The sequence below is a fragment of the Toxotes jaculatrix genome, chromosome 5, assembly GCF_017976425.1.
Source record: "Toxotes jaculatrix isolate fToxJac2 chromosome 5, fToxJac2.pri, whole genome shotgun sequence".
NCBI classification, from domain to species: domain Eukaryota; kingdom Metazoa; phylum Chordata; class Actinopteri; family Toxotidae; genus Toxotes; species Toxotes jaculatrix.
In genome coordinates, this window is record NC_054398.1 from 22,100,584 (window position 1) to 22,118,506 (window position 17,923).

Below are 17,923 nucleotides of genomic sequence, written 5' to 3' on the forward strand. Positions count from 1 at the left end.
AACACAGATTAAACACTATGATATCCAGTCTGTGCACAGAACTAGTCTGTCTAAATTTAGGTGAGGTAGTAATAATATGCTATTATCAAAGAAGAAACATTATATATTATGCATTTCTATGATGAATTTCCAAGTTTTGATGATGATGTATTGGATTTTGCCTTTATTAGGCAACAAGTGTCTGTGGAATAAAAAAAGTCTAAAGTTGTTTTGATGTGTTAACTTCTGCTCACATATCAGCTTTACATCCAATACGTTACCATTTCCATGGCAACTGTAACACTTGGTAATATTTATTTTTTCATTTTTTTTACATATATGAAATAATACGATGGTAAACATCAAACTGCTAACTACATAACAAAACCATCATCACCAAACAAATGAAATGCCTAGGAAAATTAATAAAGGCTTTCATGAGTGGTGGCAGTCCAAACCTCAGACTCTGTCTCCATCTAGTGGTAAAAAAAAAAACTTTCAACATCCCTGACACCTCTGGAACTCCATGGAACTGCATGGGTTGTTTTAATTCACCAGCTGCATCCTTATAGTTGTGTAAAGTTTAACTGGAGTCGTATGAGATTTTACTACTTTTTACTAATTATATGTATATAATTATATATATATATATAATTATATAACCAAGGCACGTGATACAGGCAAAGCAATGAAAAAAAAGATTGACTTTAAACATGTTAAAAGAATATAATACATTTTACCTGTGACATAAATGTATACAATTTATAAGTATGAACTACTTAAAATACTGTGGAATAATGGATGTCGATCTGACCATGAGCTGTCACAAGTGGAGTTGCATTAAAAATGGGTAGCTTAGTGCTGTGAAGGGGTAAACATGCCTAAGGAATCTTGTTTTGTAGATAGACAGTGGATATTGATATAGGACAAACATGAAAAAACACATTAATTCATAGAAATACACATTTACATGTATAGGACATTTTATTCAGTAAGGTAGTTGAAAATAGATCTGCACACCAAAGTCTGAGTCTATTTGTTGCTGTGACGTTTCAAGCACAAAGGCTCTTTCTCAGACTTGCTGTTTTATTTAATAAGGCACATAAGAATGATGTTTTATGAAGACCTGAGAGTAAAAAAAATATATGCAAAATATATTGCCCACAGTCAATTTTAAATAATTTTCAGTATTAAAAGTAATCTTTTAAAAATTATTTTAGCATAATACTGTAGCCTTTATTGCAGTTATAAAACTGCACTGCATTAAAGGTGGAGCAAAGTAAACTGGCTCACTAACAGGGAATGACCGAATGAACCACACTGACTTTAGCTCAACCTTCAAAATTACCACTCAGTCTTTCTTAACTTATTCCCATCCAGCCATGCATCACTCACAAATCTGTCTTACACCTGACAAAGAATGTGCACATTTCACTGTTAGACATGGAGCATCTTGAAGACTTGTTTAAATTAAGATTTGCATGTCTGCAAATACAGTATCTCAAGTCAAAAAATAAAAAACAAATTTAAGAGTCCCTTAAAATAAAAAAAAAAACCTTGTTTTTCCTTTTTATGTTACAAATTACAAAGTTTTAATAATTGTCTCATCAAAAAGTTTTAAAAAATTAAAATAACCGACAAGTGTGCTTAAAATGACTAAAGTTTGATTGTCATCATCCAGTATATTCTGAGTGTAAACACCAAAAGTGCCAGATTCCCAGTGCTGAGAATCTTGACTGGACCCATTAATTGGAAATGAGCCTGTCACATGGCAGCAGCGGGCTGGCACCAACTTTCTTAGCACATTCATTCTGCAGATATAAAATACAAAAACTGAGTCAGGATAGATCCATCTGAAAAGATTTTTCCTTTAAGCATTGTTTGGGCATTTTGGGAAATTCATTTATTCATTCATTTGTTTTCTTGTTGAGAGTTAGATGAGAGGACTGATGCCATTGTCATATCTGTAAACATGAAGCTACGGCCAGAAGCCACTTAGTTTAGCTTAGCATAAAAAGTGGAAGCACAGGGAAAGTTTTACGGGGGATTGTAGGGCAGACATTTAGCAATACATAGTCATTTTTGAGGTCTCACCATGTAGTTGACGACATTGATGTGGTAGGGAATCCCGCCCAACTCCTCACACTTCTTCATGTTCATCCTCTCTGGGTCTCCAGCAGCCAAAACAGGAGCGTCAGAATCAGACTAAGACAAACAGCAACAACAACAAAATGAAGCTCAAAGAAATTAACTTGCTTTAAATTTCTTTTTTGTCTTAAGAAATTGCCATGATTAGACATCTACAGATTTTTTTTTTCACTTGACTCACAGGATCCAGCCCTCTCTGAATGGACAGAAGGTCTGACATCCTGTCACTGAACCCGGGAGCAAAGTTCTCTGGGTTGATCGCCACAAAACACTGACCCTAAAAACATAAAAAGGGACAATGACCACACTGTGAACTGACCCAATACAAACAGTGGAGAGACCCATGACATGCCATGATGTGGCCTCATTGATCTGAGTCTCTGATTTTATCTTTTCGATAACAGTGGCTGTCAAAGACTGCCTCACCAGGTAAAACATGGCTTGTCCACGGAATTTCTCCTGTCATGGTTGATGTCTTTGCTGTTGTTGAGTGAGAACTGATCATTTTACTAACTTTATCCCTAGTCAGCTAATCATCCCCATATTGTGAAGCAATCTCTTGCTCATTGTTTATTAGAAGTATAGAAACTTTGTATATTAATGATAAAGTAACCAGCTACTTTAGTTAACTAGGCAATATTTCCAGTTCCAGAGTTTAGCAGCTATGAGTAAAAAGATACGTAACTTCCAAACTATTTCTCAGTTTATTCCATTTCCCAGAAAATAAGAGAAGACAAGGAGGCTCACAATTAGCATGTCATATAACAGCTACTATGAAAACAAACTACCTTATCATCTTTTTAAAATGGGGTCAGTATGTCCTCTTTAAAACACAGCAACACAGGCCAAAAGAGGAAGTACAAAAACAAACGTACCAGGTTGGCAACGCGGTCTGTTACTTTCCACGTGCGGACATGTTTGCTGTACTGGGCACCGGCCAGGATACCACAGAACACCTCCACCATCATTCCCAAACCGTAGCCTTTGTATCCTCCTGAAAACAGCACAGACATAACATGACATAAATGTGCTTCACTTGTTTAATATAGCGAAAGGGTAAACAACAAATATGTTATGTGACATGATATATAATTAGCCCACAGTAGAGAGAACTCAGATATCACCATCATCCCAGTTCACACATCGTCCCAATTAGAAAAACTGTCTGTGTAACTGTTTGTTTTGCTAATTTCCTGTGAGGAATGAGTAGGACAGGAGGATTATTTCAGTATGATATCTAAATGTGAGCAGAGAGTCTTTGTAACTTAGGACAGAAAAGGGCATAGTCAATATTGCATTTCTGTGCATGCTCACAGAAATGGAAATGTCTTGGACAGGATCTCTTTCTCCCTGAGTTGAATGCTAACAGTTCAATCAACTGGCTTCTGACCTGTGGCTTCACTGCCACCAATGGGAACCAGTCCTCCTCCACTCAGGACTCTCTTTGGGTCTGTTGTCATCTTTCCCTGGGCATCACAGCCCCAGCCTTCAGGAATGGGGTCTCCACGCCGCTCGTGGAGCTCCACCTGTGCACATGACATTGAGTAAGAGAGTAAGAGATATCTTCACATATATAGTACAGGAAAGCAAAATGTGATACAATTACATGAATATGTTCAGACATTATATGATTCTAACAAGTTGAGATGTTTGTGAATCAGACAAAACAAACAAATATGGTGTTTAAAATAAAACAACTCATGTCAAACTCTGTGCAGGTAACATCTTTTGGCACTTAGGTGGTTATGTTCTGTATGTAAGCCTTATGAGGGCTTATCCGCATAAACCTGGTGTTACCTTTCCAAGTGCTACTGCCGATGTGGCCATGTCCAGAACGAAGCTGTCTCCATCTTTAGCAGGAGCTGCCACACTGATGGGGTTGGTGCCCAAAGTGCACTACAAACAGCAGATTGACAATGTTAAGGGAAAGATTTTTACATTTAGCCTATTGGAAACATCTTGGCAAAATACAGATTCAATCAGTATGTTGATATATAAACATTAAAAACATACATAAACATTAAATACATAAACAATTTAAACAGTACTGGAATTTCCAACTCAGATGTGCCATGCACTGCAAATTACTCTATTGAATAAATAATACATGTACCTCTTTACCACGAGTAGGAACCACCAGTGGGGAGGTGTTGGTAAATGACATGCCCTGTGATCAATATTAGATCAATATTAGAAAAAATAACATTTGGGAATACAGCAAATTTACTCATATTTGTTGTTTGTAACAGCATATAAAATATAAGACATATTTGTTTGAATTACAGCTTTGTCCTTTCTCAAAAAAAAGCTGAAGTGAAACTGAAACAAATGAAAAAAAAAACAAAAAAACAGGGAATCTTGGATGATTTTTAACATGTTTTTCTTCCAACAGCAATAGTGTAAATATAAAAAACTGGTCAATAGGGTCAACATAAATGTTTCACTCACAATCATGTTTTCCTTCAGCGCTTGCATTGCATAGTATCCAGCAATACCATAATGATTGGAATCTAAGAATGAAAAGTGCCATTAACATTTAAGGGTTTAAAAGCAATGGTATTTCATTGTCATCAAAATTTGCTAACTGCTTTTCCACTATAGTCAAGTCACAAAATAAAATTTGACCTTTATTTAACTTGAGAGAGATTTTATTACTACAGTGAAATGTAGTATTTCAGGTCCAACTTGCTATGTTCTCTGCAGTGAATTGGTTTTCTCCACTCTCACACTTAATTGCCTGTTATATGAGCCAAACACTCTACTAATCATTAAACAGGGAAAATAATCCCTTTATGAATCCTGAACATTCAGTCCAATCAAATACAGGCTTGTATCAGATGCCTGAGCATGTCAGATGTTGTGAAACATCAGTTCACAATAAACAAGTTAATATCTTTACGGACGAGCCTTGGTTCAGTCGAAATGCATCGCACAATGTGAGTTTGTAGTGCAACAGTTATGGCCTCCTGAAGTTTTTTTTTTTTTTTTTCACTTACAATTAAAACAATCACATCAAGATAACCCTTAAAAAGAGACTCACTGTGTGCCACCACCCAGCCAATGCCGACTTCTTTGGCCTTCTTTATGGCCAGATTCATACAGAAGTTTCCCACCACAGGACCCAGGAGGTTCTTCCCATCCACGAGTGCTGTGGCTGGACTCTCCTTCTCCACCACTGGCTCACCGTCCTTGGCACAGATTGCTGTCTGGATGTCTTTTACATACATGTCTGTCAAAAAGCATAGAGACAGTTAGCACAAACAACAGCCGTTTTAACCTTTAAATTAAACATGCAGATAAAGTGATGAATTTCCAGAGCCCCACTGACCCATCCTGTTGAGTCCATGGCTGTAGTGGCCTCTGTAGTCTCCTTCCACCAGCACCTCAGCCAGGCTGCGAGCATGGTGTGGCTTGGTGCCTACAGCCATCATACACCTCTCAATGAAGCCTTGCACCTCCACCTTAGTAACCAGGCATCTGCAGAGAGGAAATACAATTAGATCATCATTATCATCAAAGTATTTAAGCCGCAGTGGAGTAAAGAATTCAAAAGATGGAAAAAAAACAACAACTTTGTTTTAGTTGGTTAATGAGTTTGACAATAAACTATTTGCTAACTTCTGCTAATTAAATTAAGGCAACTCAGACCCAGACTAAAAAAATCAATTAAGTCAACAGAACAGGAGCTCTGACTTTTGGCCTAAAAAGTAAACCAAGCCAACTGCAAAGCTGTTCAATTACGTCCCACAACAAAGTCCTGCAAGGGTGAACCCTTTTATTGCCCCACATTTTGTAGGGTTTAACAGAATGGTCAGTCCCATGCTAATTCAAAGTTTGAAGTCCATCTTTGCAACAGAGATTGCACAACCTGTAAACATATAGATGACGCGGTCAGACGGTAAACTTCCACTAGTGTTACGTTAGCTTGTTACTGAAAACTGAGTTCAGCAGAAAGATTCTGATGGTTTGAGCACAGTAAACAAAACTGCAGCCTCTCTATTGACTTTGCAAAGTGATGCTAAGCTGAGATGGTACATGATGTCCTGCCAGTTTCTCATGTTCTTATATTATGTGTGTATGTGTGTCATAGTCACAGTTTTGTTATGTGCATTAAATCCTTGAGAAAACCTGCCTTTATTACACAATATGCTTGACAACATGGAAACAGCTTAAGCAACTGATCAACATGTTAATAGTTAAATTAAATCCTGAGATTCAACTTTCTGGGGAGAAAAAAAAATTAAGCGGTCACATGCTTGTCTAAACGCATGACAAAATGATCCCCTCATACTCTCTGAATAAGTACCAAATGCAAATAGTTACATGACCACTGTGTCAAAGTAAATGTGTAAGAAATAACTGCTGAAAATTACAAGATGTTTAACAAGGATGTGCAGACATTTAAATACTACATTGTTACTCCATCAAACCACAAGTTTTGAGCACAGATCACAATGAGAAAACAAAGGCTTGAGTTCAATCATAAAGCTTTCTGTCACATGAAAATCCGTAGTTTTTCTTCGGAAAATGTTTTTTTTCCTTCCCTTGTTTGTATTCTCTGTAAATCATATGGCTGCCAAAAATCTTCACTGTCATGTTAAATAGTTAACTGGAAAAGGTTGTGTTTATCGAACGTAACGGCTCACCGTGATGAAAACGTGTTTGGGCAAGTAATGACAGATTAACCATAAAGTCATCCTTTTATTAACAATGACCGAGATCAGAACACATCTGTGTTCCTGGTCTGTAACGCTGAATATGTGATGTTCCTTTCTCTCTTCCTTCTCTATTCTCCTTTACTCCTCCCCATGCTTCCTCCATTGTGCTTTGTGGTATTTGGTGGTTACTGGAGGCAAGGCAAAAGTTGTATGTTCTGGAATGCACCATAACTCTGTCCAGATATGGGCTGAGGGGGATCTGGTTCTGCCCGGTGATTGGACAATTCTCAGTTACTCACCAAAATAACTTTGTGTCCTGCACCAACAGTTTCACTCAAAACCAATTCCTGATGCAAGTCACTGATTCTTCAGACCTGAGGTTGTGTCTGGGTGTTTATTAGATGATGCATCCTCTTTCCACAGGTTTACAGTAGTTAAGGCCATTGTGCAAACTATTGTATACACAGTCAAACTTGCTGTTATGGTATCTGGTTGTAGTTTCTACCAGCATATTATATCCTTGATCCTTGTTGACCCATGATATTGTTTGAGACATCAACCACTCCAACATTTAGGTCCAACCTCCCTCACAAAAAAAATGTTGTGGGGATAATTAGTTAAACTTGTTCTTCAGCTGTTATGAAGAAACCTACATTAAATCAAGCACAAACATGATCTCGAAAAGAAAGCTGTATGCTTACAGCTCCACACCCAGTCCCCACCGCCCCTGTCTTTAACTGTGAGCAAAAAAAAAGCAAAAAAAAAAAAAAAGCATCCCTTTTAAACCAGTAAACTGACATCATTGTGCTGTAAAGTGGCTCAAAGAATTTAAAGACCTCTTGCTGGTTTTCAGCAAACAAGCTGAAGTTTAACACAATTTCCCTTGTACAATGCCCTACAGCATGGAAACACACTTACATGCTTTTTTTTTTTTTGCAGAGAGTTAGACAGGACATAGCTAGGCTAACTGTTTCCCCCTGTTTCCAGTCTTTACGCTAAGCTAAACTAACTGGCTGCTGGCTGGCACCGCATGTTCACCAAACAAATGTGTGTCTCATGGCCAAATGTTAGTTTTTCTACACTTAAGCACCAAATCAAAACACAGCTTTTGACCTTTACCCTAGTTGCCATTCTACTGTGGACACTATGTGGACACACAAAAAAACGGAACAGGGTCATCGCTTGCATTCACAGAGGTAGGATCACTAACGTCTGACAAGGGGTCACAGATAAGGGAAAACTTTAACCACAGCTTCATGATGGAAGTATAATGCCTTCCAGCCAGTCGGCATCAAAGAAATTTGTGTCAGCGACTGTCAGCGTGTCCCGAGGTCACAATGAGGCTGGATGTGGTACAGGGTCACTGGTCATAGTTACATGTGTAGTGGCATACACGTGCATGTCTAAGAAAGGGTTAACACTTGCTTTTAGAACAAAGATATAAAAACTACAACAGGAACAGATCCACTTAACAGCTGCAGGTCTTGATTTTTTCATGAAGTGCTTCAAAACTTTTATCCCTAAAACAGAGAAGTTACATGATAAATCATGTCTCACGAAGGGGGGAACTTACTTTGAAGATCCCCTTTATTTGTGTGCAGGAGGGTGAGAAAGTGTGTGTAACTTATCAGGTGTTTACTGGACTATATGTAAGCAGTTAGACAAGTTTTACATTGGGACAAACAAGCGTACAGAAATTGTAAATTGAAATCTGGTATATTTCACTGACAGACTGCACAGATTTTTATCTCTGTTTGATATGTTTTAACTGATTTCTTGGTTTTAATATATGTTCACAGGACTCTCTAGAAAGCAGCAGCTGTTGATACTGAGTGGGTGATCCTGCTACAATAAAGTTAACTGAGCAGAACTGAGATATGACAGGATAAAATTTGATTTTATGTGCGTGGTGGAAGGAGCCTATCACTTGGGAGATAAAAAGAAAATATCTGCATCACTCTGCTTCAGTGAAGCTAAACATAAATATGCACAAAAGTAGCTTCAATTCTTTTCAGTTCTTTTTTTTTTAAAGTTAAAATAAGCACATCAGACAACCATGTGAACGTGACAGATTCAGTGAACAGACAGTGCTCCAAGGAGTCCAAAGATGCACATTATTTTCAGTTAAAACTTTTGGGGGGGGGCAGTACTGCCTTCCTATACTTCCCATTTGTAGCACAACTACACACTGTCCCTTACTGAAAAGTGAGACAAAGTTGACTTAAGTGTAGTAAACTTAAATCCAAAAAAAGATGTTCTATCTACATTCAGTAGAAACAGGAGCAGCACAAGTGCCTCAAAGTTGTAAATATACTGAAAGTAAAGTGTGAGTCTTCTGTCATGGAGAAGATGTTTCTGTTTCTGTAGACTGTCATGCCATGCAGCTCATTCATACGTTAATTGACTCTGTTGTCCTTGATTTTCTTTAATTGGAAACAAACACCGAGTCCTTACCTGCTCATGTTGACTGTCCTTAGTGCTCCTCCGGGTCGATGCTTTGTCGTTCTTGGCTGTGGAAGCTGACGATCAGTGGCTGGTGTCGATGAACCACGATGACTTTACCAACTTGCTCTTCAAGCCCAGCAGTGTTTGGAAACGCCCAGTGTTGCCAAGTCTTCCAGGTATCCTGTCTGTCTGTATCTCTGTGGGCGTGTTGGACGAGAGGCTTCGAGACAGGAGTCGCCATCGCATCGGCCTCTTCTTTCCTGATAAGATCGAGAGGCTTCAGGGTTTTTGCAAACTTTGCTGCCGCGATAATCTACCTTTGGGGAGCGCGCTCTACTAATGAATAATGCCCCCTGACAAAACAACTTATATGCTGCAGATAATCAATAGGCTAGTCAGTTTATTTTCAAATATTTGTGGTTTAGGTTTACCAAAATAATAATGGCTTTCTCACAAAAAGGGAGACCTTCAGAGGTGAAACACATTCTTGGGGGATGTTTCATTTTTTTCAATGAACTTTTTTTGTAAGCAAATAAATGCAGAAAGCAGAATATAGAAGACTGCAGAATATGTGAGAAAATTGTTAATTGCTAATTAAACTTTTTATTTATGAGCCCTGTCAGGCAGTCATGTAGTCTGTCTGAGAGGCAGCCAGTCACAAGAGCTTGTATGGAATGGAAACATACAGGATGGCTTTAGGCTAAGGTGTTGTCAGTTGCGTAAGATACAGTAAACAAGAAGGTGATTGGGACACCAAAAAATCTCAAATCATCAGTCATTGTGTTTACATTGGAATGGAGAGTTTTGCCAGTCTGACAGGTAAATACAGGTTGGTATTTACCTGAGGCTAGCAGATGCATGTGCTCATCTCTATTTACATGCCATCTACAAACGACAACAAATGTACAAAGACTGACTGGACCTGTGCAACTCAAAAAAACAAAACCAAAAAAAAAAAAAAAAACAACTCTAAATTGTAAGTTTTGGTAGTGTTGTACTGGATTAGATTATATTGTAAAGTTTATCAATATTTACTTATCAATTAATATCAATATTTCTTCTAGGCTATGTAATGAGGTGAAAATATTTTAGAAACACCTTCGTCAATTCATATTACTGTTATTATATTTTTCCATTTAACATGCTCATCACAAGAAAGGCTAGATGGAAATCAGGAAATCCCTTGTGTCCTGGTGCCTTAAGTCCAACAGGCCACAAGGGGTCAGTCACTCACTCGATATAGAAGTATGGACTCTTGCAGGAGGTGTGTGTGATGATGTGCATAGAAAACTGCATGTAACCTGTTCTATGTGGACATTCTGTCCACTCCATGGGAAGACATTAGTACAAACATAATGAATCTCAGACTGTGACAATTCTGTGCAAGGAAACATGTGGCACCAACTCTGTTCTGTTTTAATGAGTTCATGTCTTCCTTTCACATGTTTGTAATTCTGGGATTTACGAGACACAAAGGAGGTAATGAGATACTTAAGACTCATTTTCTCTGCAGTGTACAGAACTTTCAAAAATACTTGTACTTGTACTTTAGCCTTATTTAACCCAACAAAATAAAGTTCTGAAAAGACTCATCCCATCCACCAGGGCAAGAAAAGACAGTAGTTGTAATGTGGCAGTGGAGCTCACTGTGTGTTGTGTTTTTTTTAAAGAGTCAAGATTTGGGAATGTTTTTGATAATCCTGGAACTGGGACAATGCAGTGAGAACAAAGGGTGTGGAGAACAGTTCACCATGATAAGATTAAATCAAATTCCACCAGAGCTTCTGCTTCACAATCAAATAATGCAATGGCTACAACACAGTAACAACATTTTGACTAAATTCAGTCCTCTGTTACACATGGTCAGTGTACAGCATGGATGGTTTTAGAGCTGTAGTTGCCTCCTGTGTGTTTTTATTTTCCAAATCTTGCTGTAGAAGATGCATCTAATGAAAAAGCAGGTTGAGACATTGTGTTATTCTGAATCACAGCCAAGTGATTAAACTTGTTTCTAAGCTGGGAGGAAGTCTGAAATGTCAGGAGTGCCAGTAAATCCCAGGGGAAACTTATTTTGGATATGAACAGTACCGAAGAGCCATTGTAGGACAAGTTTAGACACAAAAATGCAGCTTGATGTTATTTACTATTATATATAATATTGAAGGTAGTGATTGTCAGCTAAAAATGACATAAATATTCAGGGTTTCACAAATAATCTGCAATTGTAATCATCAGTGGACATTTGAGTATAAACATGTTTCATGTCTGTCTTGCCATGAAACGTGTTTAAAATTAAATCTGGATATTCTAGGCGTACCCTCAGACTTGGATACCTTCACGGGTGGGAGCAGAGGCTGGTCAAAACAGGGCTGGCTGTTGTTTCTGGTTTAAAAATTAGATGTTGGAGTTGAATCCCCCCCTGTTGGACTATTTAAAACAAGACTTGAGGTGTTTTCAGGCTGCCAACAGGGTGTTTCTGATGGTGCATATAAGAGCTTTTAGTCCCTTTATATTTTAAATAGCTATGTGTCACAAAGGTAGAAAGATGGATAAAATTCTGGGGGGTCATTGTACAAGATGGGGGGTATTTTAGGGTTAAAGGAAAGAGTAGAACTAAAGAAACCGAAAAGGTAATTACTCATAGAAGGCAATTCTCACTTAAACACAGCTGTATCACTTAAAATTGGATTAGGATTGTTATTAGGTTTTTGTATGTATCCTTCTGGCATGTCTTTCCAAAGCTTCCTCAGGCCTCCGCCATGTCAAACAGCCCCCAGAAAGAGGAATGAGAAGGTAGCGCCCCCTCCCTCTGCAGTGCTAGCCTGTAATTCTCCATGGCTCAGACATCTGTAAGCATTTCTCTCTGACCACAGGAGCAAAATAGAAAGTTGGAAGCTAGAGGCTGTGATTTGGGTGCGTATAAATAAAGTTGCGAGCAAAGGAGAGGCTGCTAATATGATGGAAGTAGAAGGTGGGAGGTCAGGAGGAGCGGGACACCCAAAGTTATTAAAGACAGGGGTCAAGGATTAGGGGGAAAAATTAAGCCTCTGAGGGATTTACTGTGTGATGTTCAGATTTAGTTTCTGAATTGCTCAAGAACATCTCAGTGGGTGTATTTCACATTCCACATGCAAAACATCTACCAGTGTGATTCATTCTCTGATATCACATCTTCCTCGATTTGCATGTTGGCACTCCCATCTGTCTTTATCACAGCAAACTATATGAGATGTTAGTGATGACATCTACAAACTAGGCTTGCAGTTCAAATCATTACACGTATATGTTTGTGGTCTATACGTGGTGACTAAAAGGACTAAGTCCTTGAAGACACAGACATGTTGGCAGACCAACACTGCTGGCACAGAAGAACATTTTGAGATGGACATTTTAGGAACCATGTTTTTAAACGAAAATAAAAGCAATTCTGTCAAATGCAGAAGTACAACAAATTAAAAAAAATCTTGTTCTGTCTCACGCATGCCATATTTGGTCCCTTTGGAAACATGCACTGTGAGGTTTTGATTGTATTTTAATAAATTATTCTGTGGCTTTGAGGCATAACATACATCTGTGATGTATGTTGTGCTCAGGCTTTTAAGATTTTTACCAGCCAGCCAAGAGTTAGTGAAAAATGGCAAGTGTTCCCCAAAATGTGTGACACTCAATTTGTGATAATTTCTCAGACTGAGAGCAGATTGAGAGGATATGAGCCATCTTGTCCTGCTGCAGGCCTGCTACATTGCTGTGTAGTGGTCTGCCTGGGCGGCCCTGCCTTACAACTGGAGGGCACATTTACACAGCTTCCTAAAATGGGATGTTCTGTAGTTGGTACAGCAGCAGGCTCACAGCTGGGATGAAAACAACCCTGCCTTGCCAGATCCCTCAGACCCGCCCCAGAATCAAACCTATGAAGCCCAAAATGTTCACTTTGAAGTTGGGTGTGGGTGCTACAGCAGGACTGCATGGGTCATTTGAATCCATCTGTACATCCCTGTGTTCATTAGCTGAGAAGGAAATTTGAAAAAGACCTGAAAGCTGTGGGCAGCTTTTTGATAAAGTAAGTGAAAGTATTATGTGAAGGAGAAAATTAAAGCTGGTTTGTTTTTCAATGCAATACTGAGTTAACAGTATTTGGTTTATTTAGCTCACTCACAAGAGGTTGGCAATGAGATGATTTAAAGTCAAAATACTTACAACAAAATACTAATAAAAATACATGAATAGTGACAAAAAATAGATGTATGTTATAACAGTAATAAAATTTTAAAAACTGACGAAAGACAAAAAATAAAGGACTATCAGTGGGAGGTGAGTGTTGATTGTCCTTTGTAAAGTGGCTTCTCATCATCACGGTATTCAGACTTTGGCTCCACAGTCCTCTGTTCTCTCTCTCTCTGCTCTTTCTCCTCTGTCTATGCTGACTAGAGGTAATTTCAGCTGTCATCCAAATTTCCATGCAACATAAATACAATAAATAACAACAAAAATGACCCAGAGTAGCTGCTTGCTCAGTCTCTCAGCCTGGATTCAGTTCTTAGTGTTTCTTGTCTCCATTTATTCTCTTATTTTCTATTTTAGGTCTCTTCAATGTTCGATCAACTTCACATTTCAACCGACCATTTCTGGGAGACTGGCAGTTATAAGCTAAATATACCAAAACACAAGTATTAAACCATTGTATTGTTTTTACTGAACAACAGTCTTACCTCTTTTTAATTTTTTTTTCTTTTTTTTGGATGTGTAATTCTCAGATTCTGGTCAAATTTCCTATTTTACTCTTGTATTGGCCTAACATTTGACATCAGCATTAGTATTGGTGTATCCCTGGGGTGATATCCTTTTAATCCGCAACCCTACTTTTCCTTTTCACCAACTGGGATTATTTGAATGCTGAGCAGATTTTAGAAAGCCTAGGACAGGCCCTGACTTACATACACACAGAAAAGGAGCACTTAGACCTTTATCGCTCGGCTTAGCCTGGCCAAAATTCTTAGGAGCTATTACGTCAGCCCTCATCTGCTGTACCTAATCAAATGCCCTCTCCTGACGGTTGGTGTGAATGAGTTGACTTTGAGACTGATTTGTATTTTTTGTTTTCTTATTTCTCTCCCTCCACCTCCATCTACCAGCTGAACAATTTCATGAAGTTTTGGAAGCCGTCCTCTCCGAGGAAGTCGAAGGAGCCCTGGGATGAGCCCAGGTGGACAAGCAGGAGGACCAGAAGGACGATGGCCAGAAGTGGAATCAGCAGGTTCCAGCCGGCTGCCAGGATGTTGTACCATTTGGCCTTGTCTGAACACTCCTGGGCCAGCTGCAGGTTCCCCTGAGTCTTCTGGTCCCTGGCCTGCACACATACACACACATACACACACACACACACACACACACACACACACACACACAGATAGTTTTGACTAATACAGAAAAGAAGAGTTTTAAAATAATTTCACTGCAGTTAAAACATGAAAGCTTTGTCTGTGCTGGATGACCTAGCTAAACATTTCCAAAGAGAAGAAATGCGTAGTATGTGTTTATGCCCATGTAAACACTAAGCATGTAGTATAGTGAGAGGAGGAGGGCAAACAAAGACATGATATAATGTTCAGCTCTGTTTTTGTTTATAGCCAGCTGATCGCAGCTTGTCCCATAATTCCCAGTTTTTCCACACAGAGCTCAGGTCCTAGGCTGTGCACGGTTGGAGTGATATGAAATCCTTGAGCTGCTTCTAAGTGTATCCATGTATTTTGGAATAGACCAGGCTGAATCTTTCCCTAGCACTCTCTAATTTCCCATGAGTACTTGCCCATTAGGAGGATGCCAATTATGCCATTTTTAACTCCCCAGGGAAGCAGCCAGTCCCTGTCTTTAATTTGAGTGCTGAGCCAATACAGAGTCTGTGATTCAGAACGGCTCCCTATGTAGACAGAAATAAAAGACCTAAATAAAGGGTATACACGCCCTTTTGTGGTGACTTTTCCAGAAACCTTTTTATTCAGGTAGTCCTACACTTTGTCCAGTCCTGCTCTGCACATGACATTTTCAAGGATCTTTTGGCTGTCTTTTAAGTAAGAAAAGCTTTTGCTTAGATTTCCGCTCCTGTTTCTGGACTGCCCCATTCCTGTGGTAAAGGACACACCAAACTTTCTATTGTGTGTGTCATCTGACCAGGGACAATAACAGGTCTCTGCAGTGTCCGAAATATATTGCTTTTTTTCATTTTACAACAAAGGTTTTCCTAAGAGAGCATTCACACGGTGGAACAAATGCTACATGACCTGTTTTATGGCATCACTCTACCTATTGCACAAGTCTGGCACTCTAAGTCCAGACATGCCCAACTTTTCTTGACTTTGGCAGAGACATAATTGCTATGTCCCGCTTGTTCTTTTAGAACTTCGTCTGCTCTTCATTTCCCAATAAGGCATCTGCCTTTGCTCACAAGTTTTAGACTTGTTGCAGATGAAGTTGCATCAGACTGGCACTATTAAAATCTAAAGTTATATTGCACAATATTAACTAATTTCCAAATTGTGTTTTTTTTTTCTCACCTCCAGTATTCCTACCTGTGGTGTGTTCAAAATGACATATCACTTTAGAAATCAGTTAATAAGGCAATTCTACTACTGTTGGTTAATAAACGTCATCAGTATTAACATCATTTAATAAAACTAATTTGGAGCTACAATCAATTATGAAGGTTTAAAACAGATTTTAAAAGACTTTTAAAAAGAGGTTAATATAACAATGTCAAATAAAACAGTTTTCACACGGCAATGAACAATGTTTTGGTCTTTGCGTTGTTTGGATCCTTCTGTAAATTACATCCGTAAAGAGCATTGTCCAATCATTGCTTTGACAACTCATCTTAAACTTAAAACAGTGCAATCTTGTCCTCTCTTCTTCATTTTGACACATCAGTTAATTCCTTGGATGTTGAGTGCTTAATTAAAACAATCCAAACTGGAATTTATATGTAAAAAGTGCCTCCAAAAAAACAAGAGCACAAGACCTCACCTTGATGGAGTAGATGAGAGCCATGAATCCCAGGCAGCAGAAGTTAACGTACAAGGTGTTGCACAGCGACCAGACTAGATAGTCCCGTGGAGGATTCTTGCCAGCATTACCCATGTTCACCACGGTGGATCCAGCGGGCTTACGGGCAGACTTGCAGTTGGTGAGTGGGGTGCAGTCGGAAGGGAAGTTGTATGAATGGTTGTCCATGGTTATGGTTAGTCAGGTGTCTCCCCAGCTGTGGGTGAATAGGTGGCTTTGCAGACTAGCTAGTTTTCCAGATGCTTGTGCACGGTCCCTCTTTGGAAATTAGAGCCCCCCCTGTGTGAGAGTCTTATAAAGGCCCATGAAGAGGGAGGTGACCGGGAGAGGACGCATGGGCAGGGTCCTTTAATATACAGTAGGTCTGTCATTATGTGGTCAGGCCTGAGAGAGACTGAAATAGAGATACAGAGACAGAAAGCTGTATGAGAGAGAAGACAGAAAAGGAGACAGCAAATAGATGAATGGGAGCAACACAAAGTCTCTTCCAACAAAGTACCCTTCAGCTTTGCTGCTAATTGATTGACTGTCCTCTTAGAGGTCCTAGTGGTGTGGGTCAGGTGGTTGAGTTAGGCGGTGGCAGCAGAGGACAGTGGAGGCAGGGTTGTCCTGTTGAAAACCTTTGAAGATGTTGTGGAAGGGTTCGTCTGAAATGCTGTCTGCCAGAGGCCTTGAGGGAAGAGTCTGTGATGTGGTCTCGAAGGGAACTGAGTGGGTGCAAAAAGTTCACACTTTAGAACAAATTCAGGAAACATATGACAAACTCCACTAGGTTCTAATGTCCACGCGTACAAGACCAAGTCACAAGTTCTGAAACCATCCAGTCTGAACACTGGCTGGAAGCAACAGAAAATTAACTTTGCTGATAACTGATTAAATGTCTTGGTCGACTTTCAAGTGTAGATAAATTGGAATATATTTTGGGCTTTGGGCTGTTGCTTGGACAAAACAAGCAATATGAAGACACTATCTTGAGCTCTGATGCTCAACAGTAGGGTTAAAATCTTTTTTTATTTTAACTTTTCACAGAGAAGGAATAGCTCAGAATTATATTTTTAAACACACAGAATTCATACAGTTACTCACATCGGAGTTTCCAAGTACAACCACAGTCTGCTGTTGAAGGCCACTGCAGAAAGGATGCGTTTATTGCCTGCATTACTCATATTCTTACAGATTTCCCCAGTCAGTGCTGTGGGGATTGACCTTGGCAAGATGTGGATAGAAACCCTGCTTCTCTAGCTTTACACTCAATACATTATTTGACATTAAGAAAATACATTTTTGTTAACATTAAGTTCCCCAATGTGATGGATTTATAATTTCAGGCAAATGAGGAATTTTTACAGTTTAGTTTGTTAACGTTTTATGAGTGAATTTGATATCCAGAGGAGTTGGGGTGAATTACATAGGCGTGGCAAAAAAGAAAAAAAAAGAAAAAAGAAAGCACACAAACGTTTGAAAACACAATAACTGAACAATCATGTAAAGTTTAAAATGTGATTTAGTACTTTGTCACTTTAAATGTTCAAATCTTAAAATATGGAACAACAACGCCCCCTGTTGGCCGCTTACAAAAAATGAGGGCTGTCAGTTTTGTCAGCATCCATAATAAGCTTAGAGATTTGCATCTCTTA

At 39.0% G+C, this 17,923-nt stretch overlaps 2 protein-coding genes across 2 annotated transcripts; both read right to left on the reverse strand.

The window, feature by feature from the left end:
- Positions 1–949: 949 nt before the first annotated feature.
- Positions 950–9,395, reverse strand: LOC121182434 (uncharacterized oxidoreductase YjmC-like). Its single transcript, XM_041038932.1, has 11 exons — positions 9,240–9,395; positions 5,456–5,604; positions 5,168–5,356; positions 4,576–4,637; positions 4,241–4,294; positions 3,925–4,023; positions 3,518–3,653; positions 3,003–3,121; positions 2,309–2,404; positions 2,074–2,184; positions 950–1,790 (listed from the first exon to the last, which is right to left on the reverse strand). Exons 1-11 carry the CDS (start codon positions 9,245–9,247, stop codon positions 1,725–1,727), a joined length of 1,089 nt encoding a protein of 362 aa, XP_040894866.1. The 5' UTR covers positions 9,248–9,395; the 3' UTR covers positions 950–1,724.
- Positions 9,396–13,839: 4,444 nt separating this feature from the next.
- ifitm5 (interferon induced transmembrane protein 5) lies at positions 13,840–16,872 on the reverse strand. Its single transcript, XM_041038933.1, has 3 exons — positions 16,786–16,872; positions 16,248–16,680; positions 13,840–14,577 (listed from the first exon to the last, which is right to left on the reverse strand). Exons 2-3 carry the CDS (start codon positions 16,452–16,454, stop codon positions 14,356–14,358), a joined length of 429 nt encoding a protein of 142 aa, XP_040894867.1. The 5' UTR covers positions 16,455–16,680; positions 16,786–16,872; the 3' UTR covers positions 13,840–14,355.
- Between the last annotated feature and the right edge of the window lie 1,051 nt (positions 16,873–17,923).

Bases quoted from the DNA above. Each gene is read 5' to 3' on its own strand.
- LOC121182434 (XM_041038932.1), bottom strand. The intron at 5,357-5,455 runs GTCAGTGGGGCT...GCTTTTTGACAG, and splicing joins CCATGGACTCAACAGGATGG to ACATGTATGTAAAAGACATC. The intron at 2,405-3,002 runs GTACGTTTGTTT...TTATGTTTTTAG, and splicing joins CAGACCGCGTTGCCAACCTG to GGTCAGTGTTTTGTGGCGAT.
- ifitm5 (XM_041038933.1), bottom strand. From the start codon at position 16,454: ATGGACAACCATTCATACAACTTCCCTTCCGACTGCACCCCACTCACC. The intron at 14,578-16,247 runs GTGAGGTCTTGT...GTATGTGTGCAG, and splicing joins CTCTCATCTACTCCATCAAG to GCCAGGGACCAGAAGACTCA.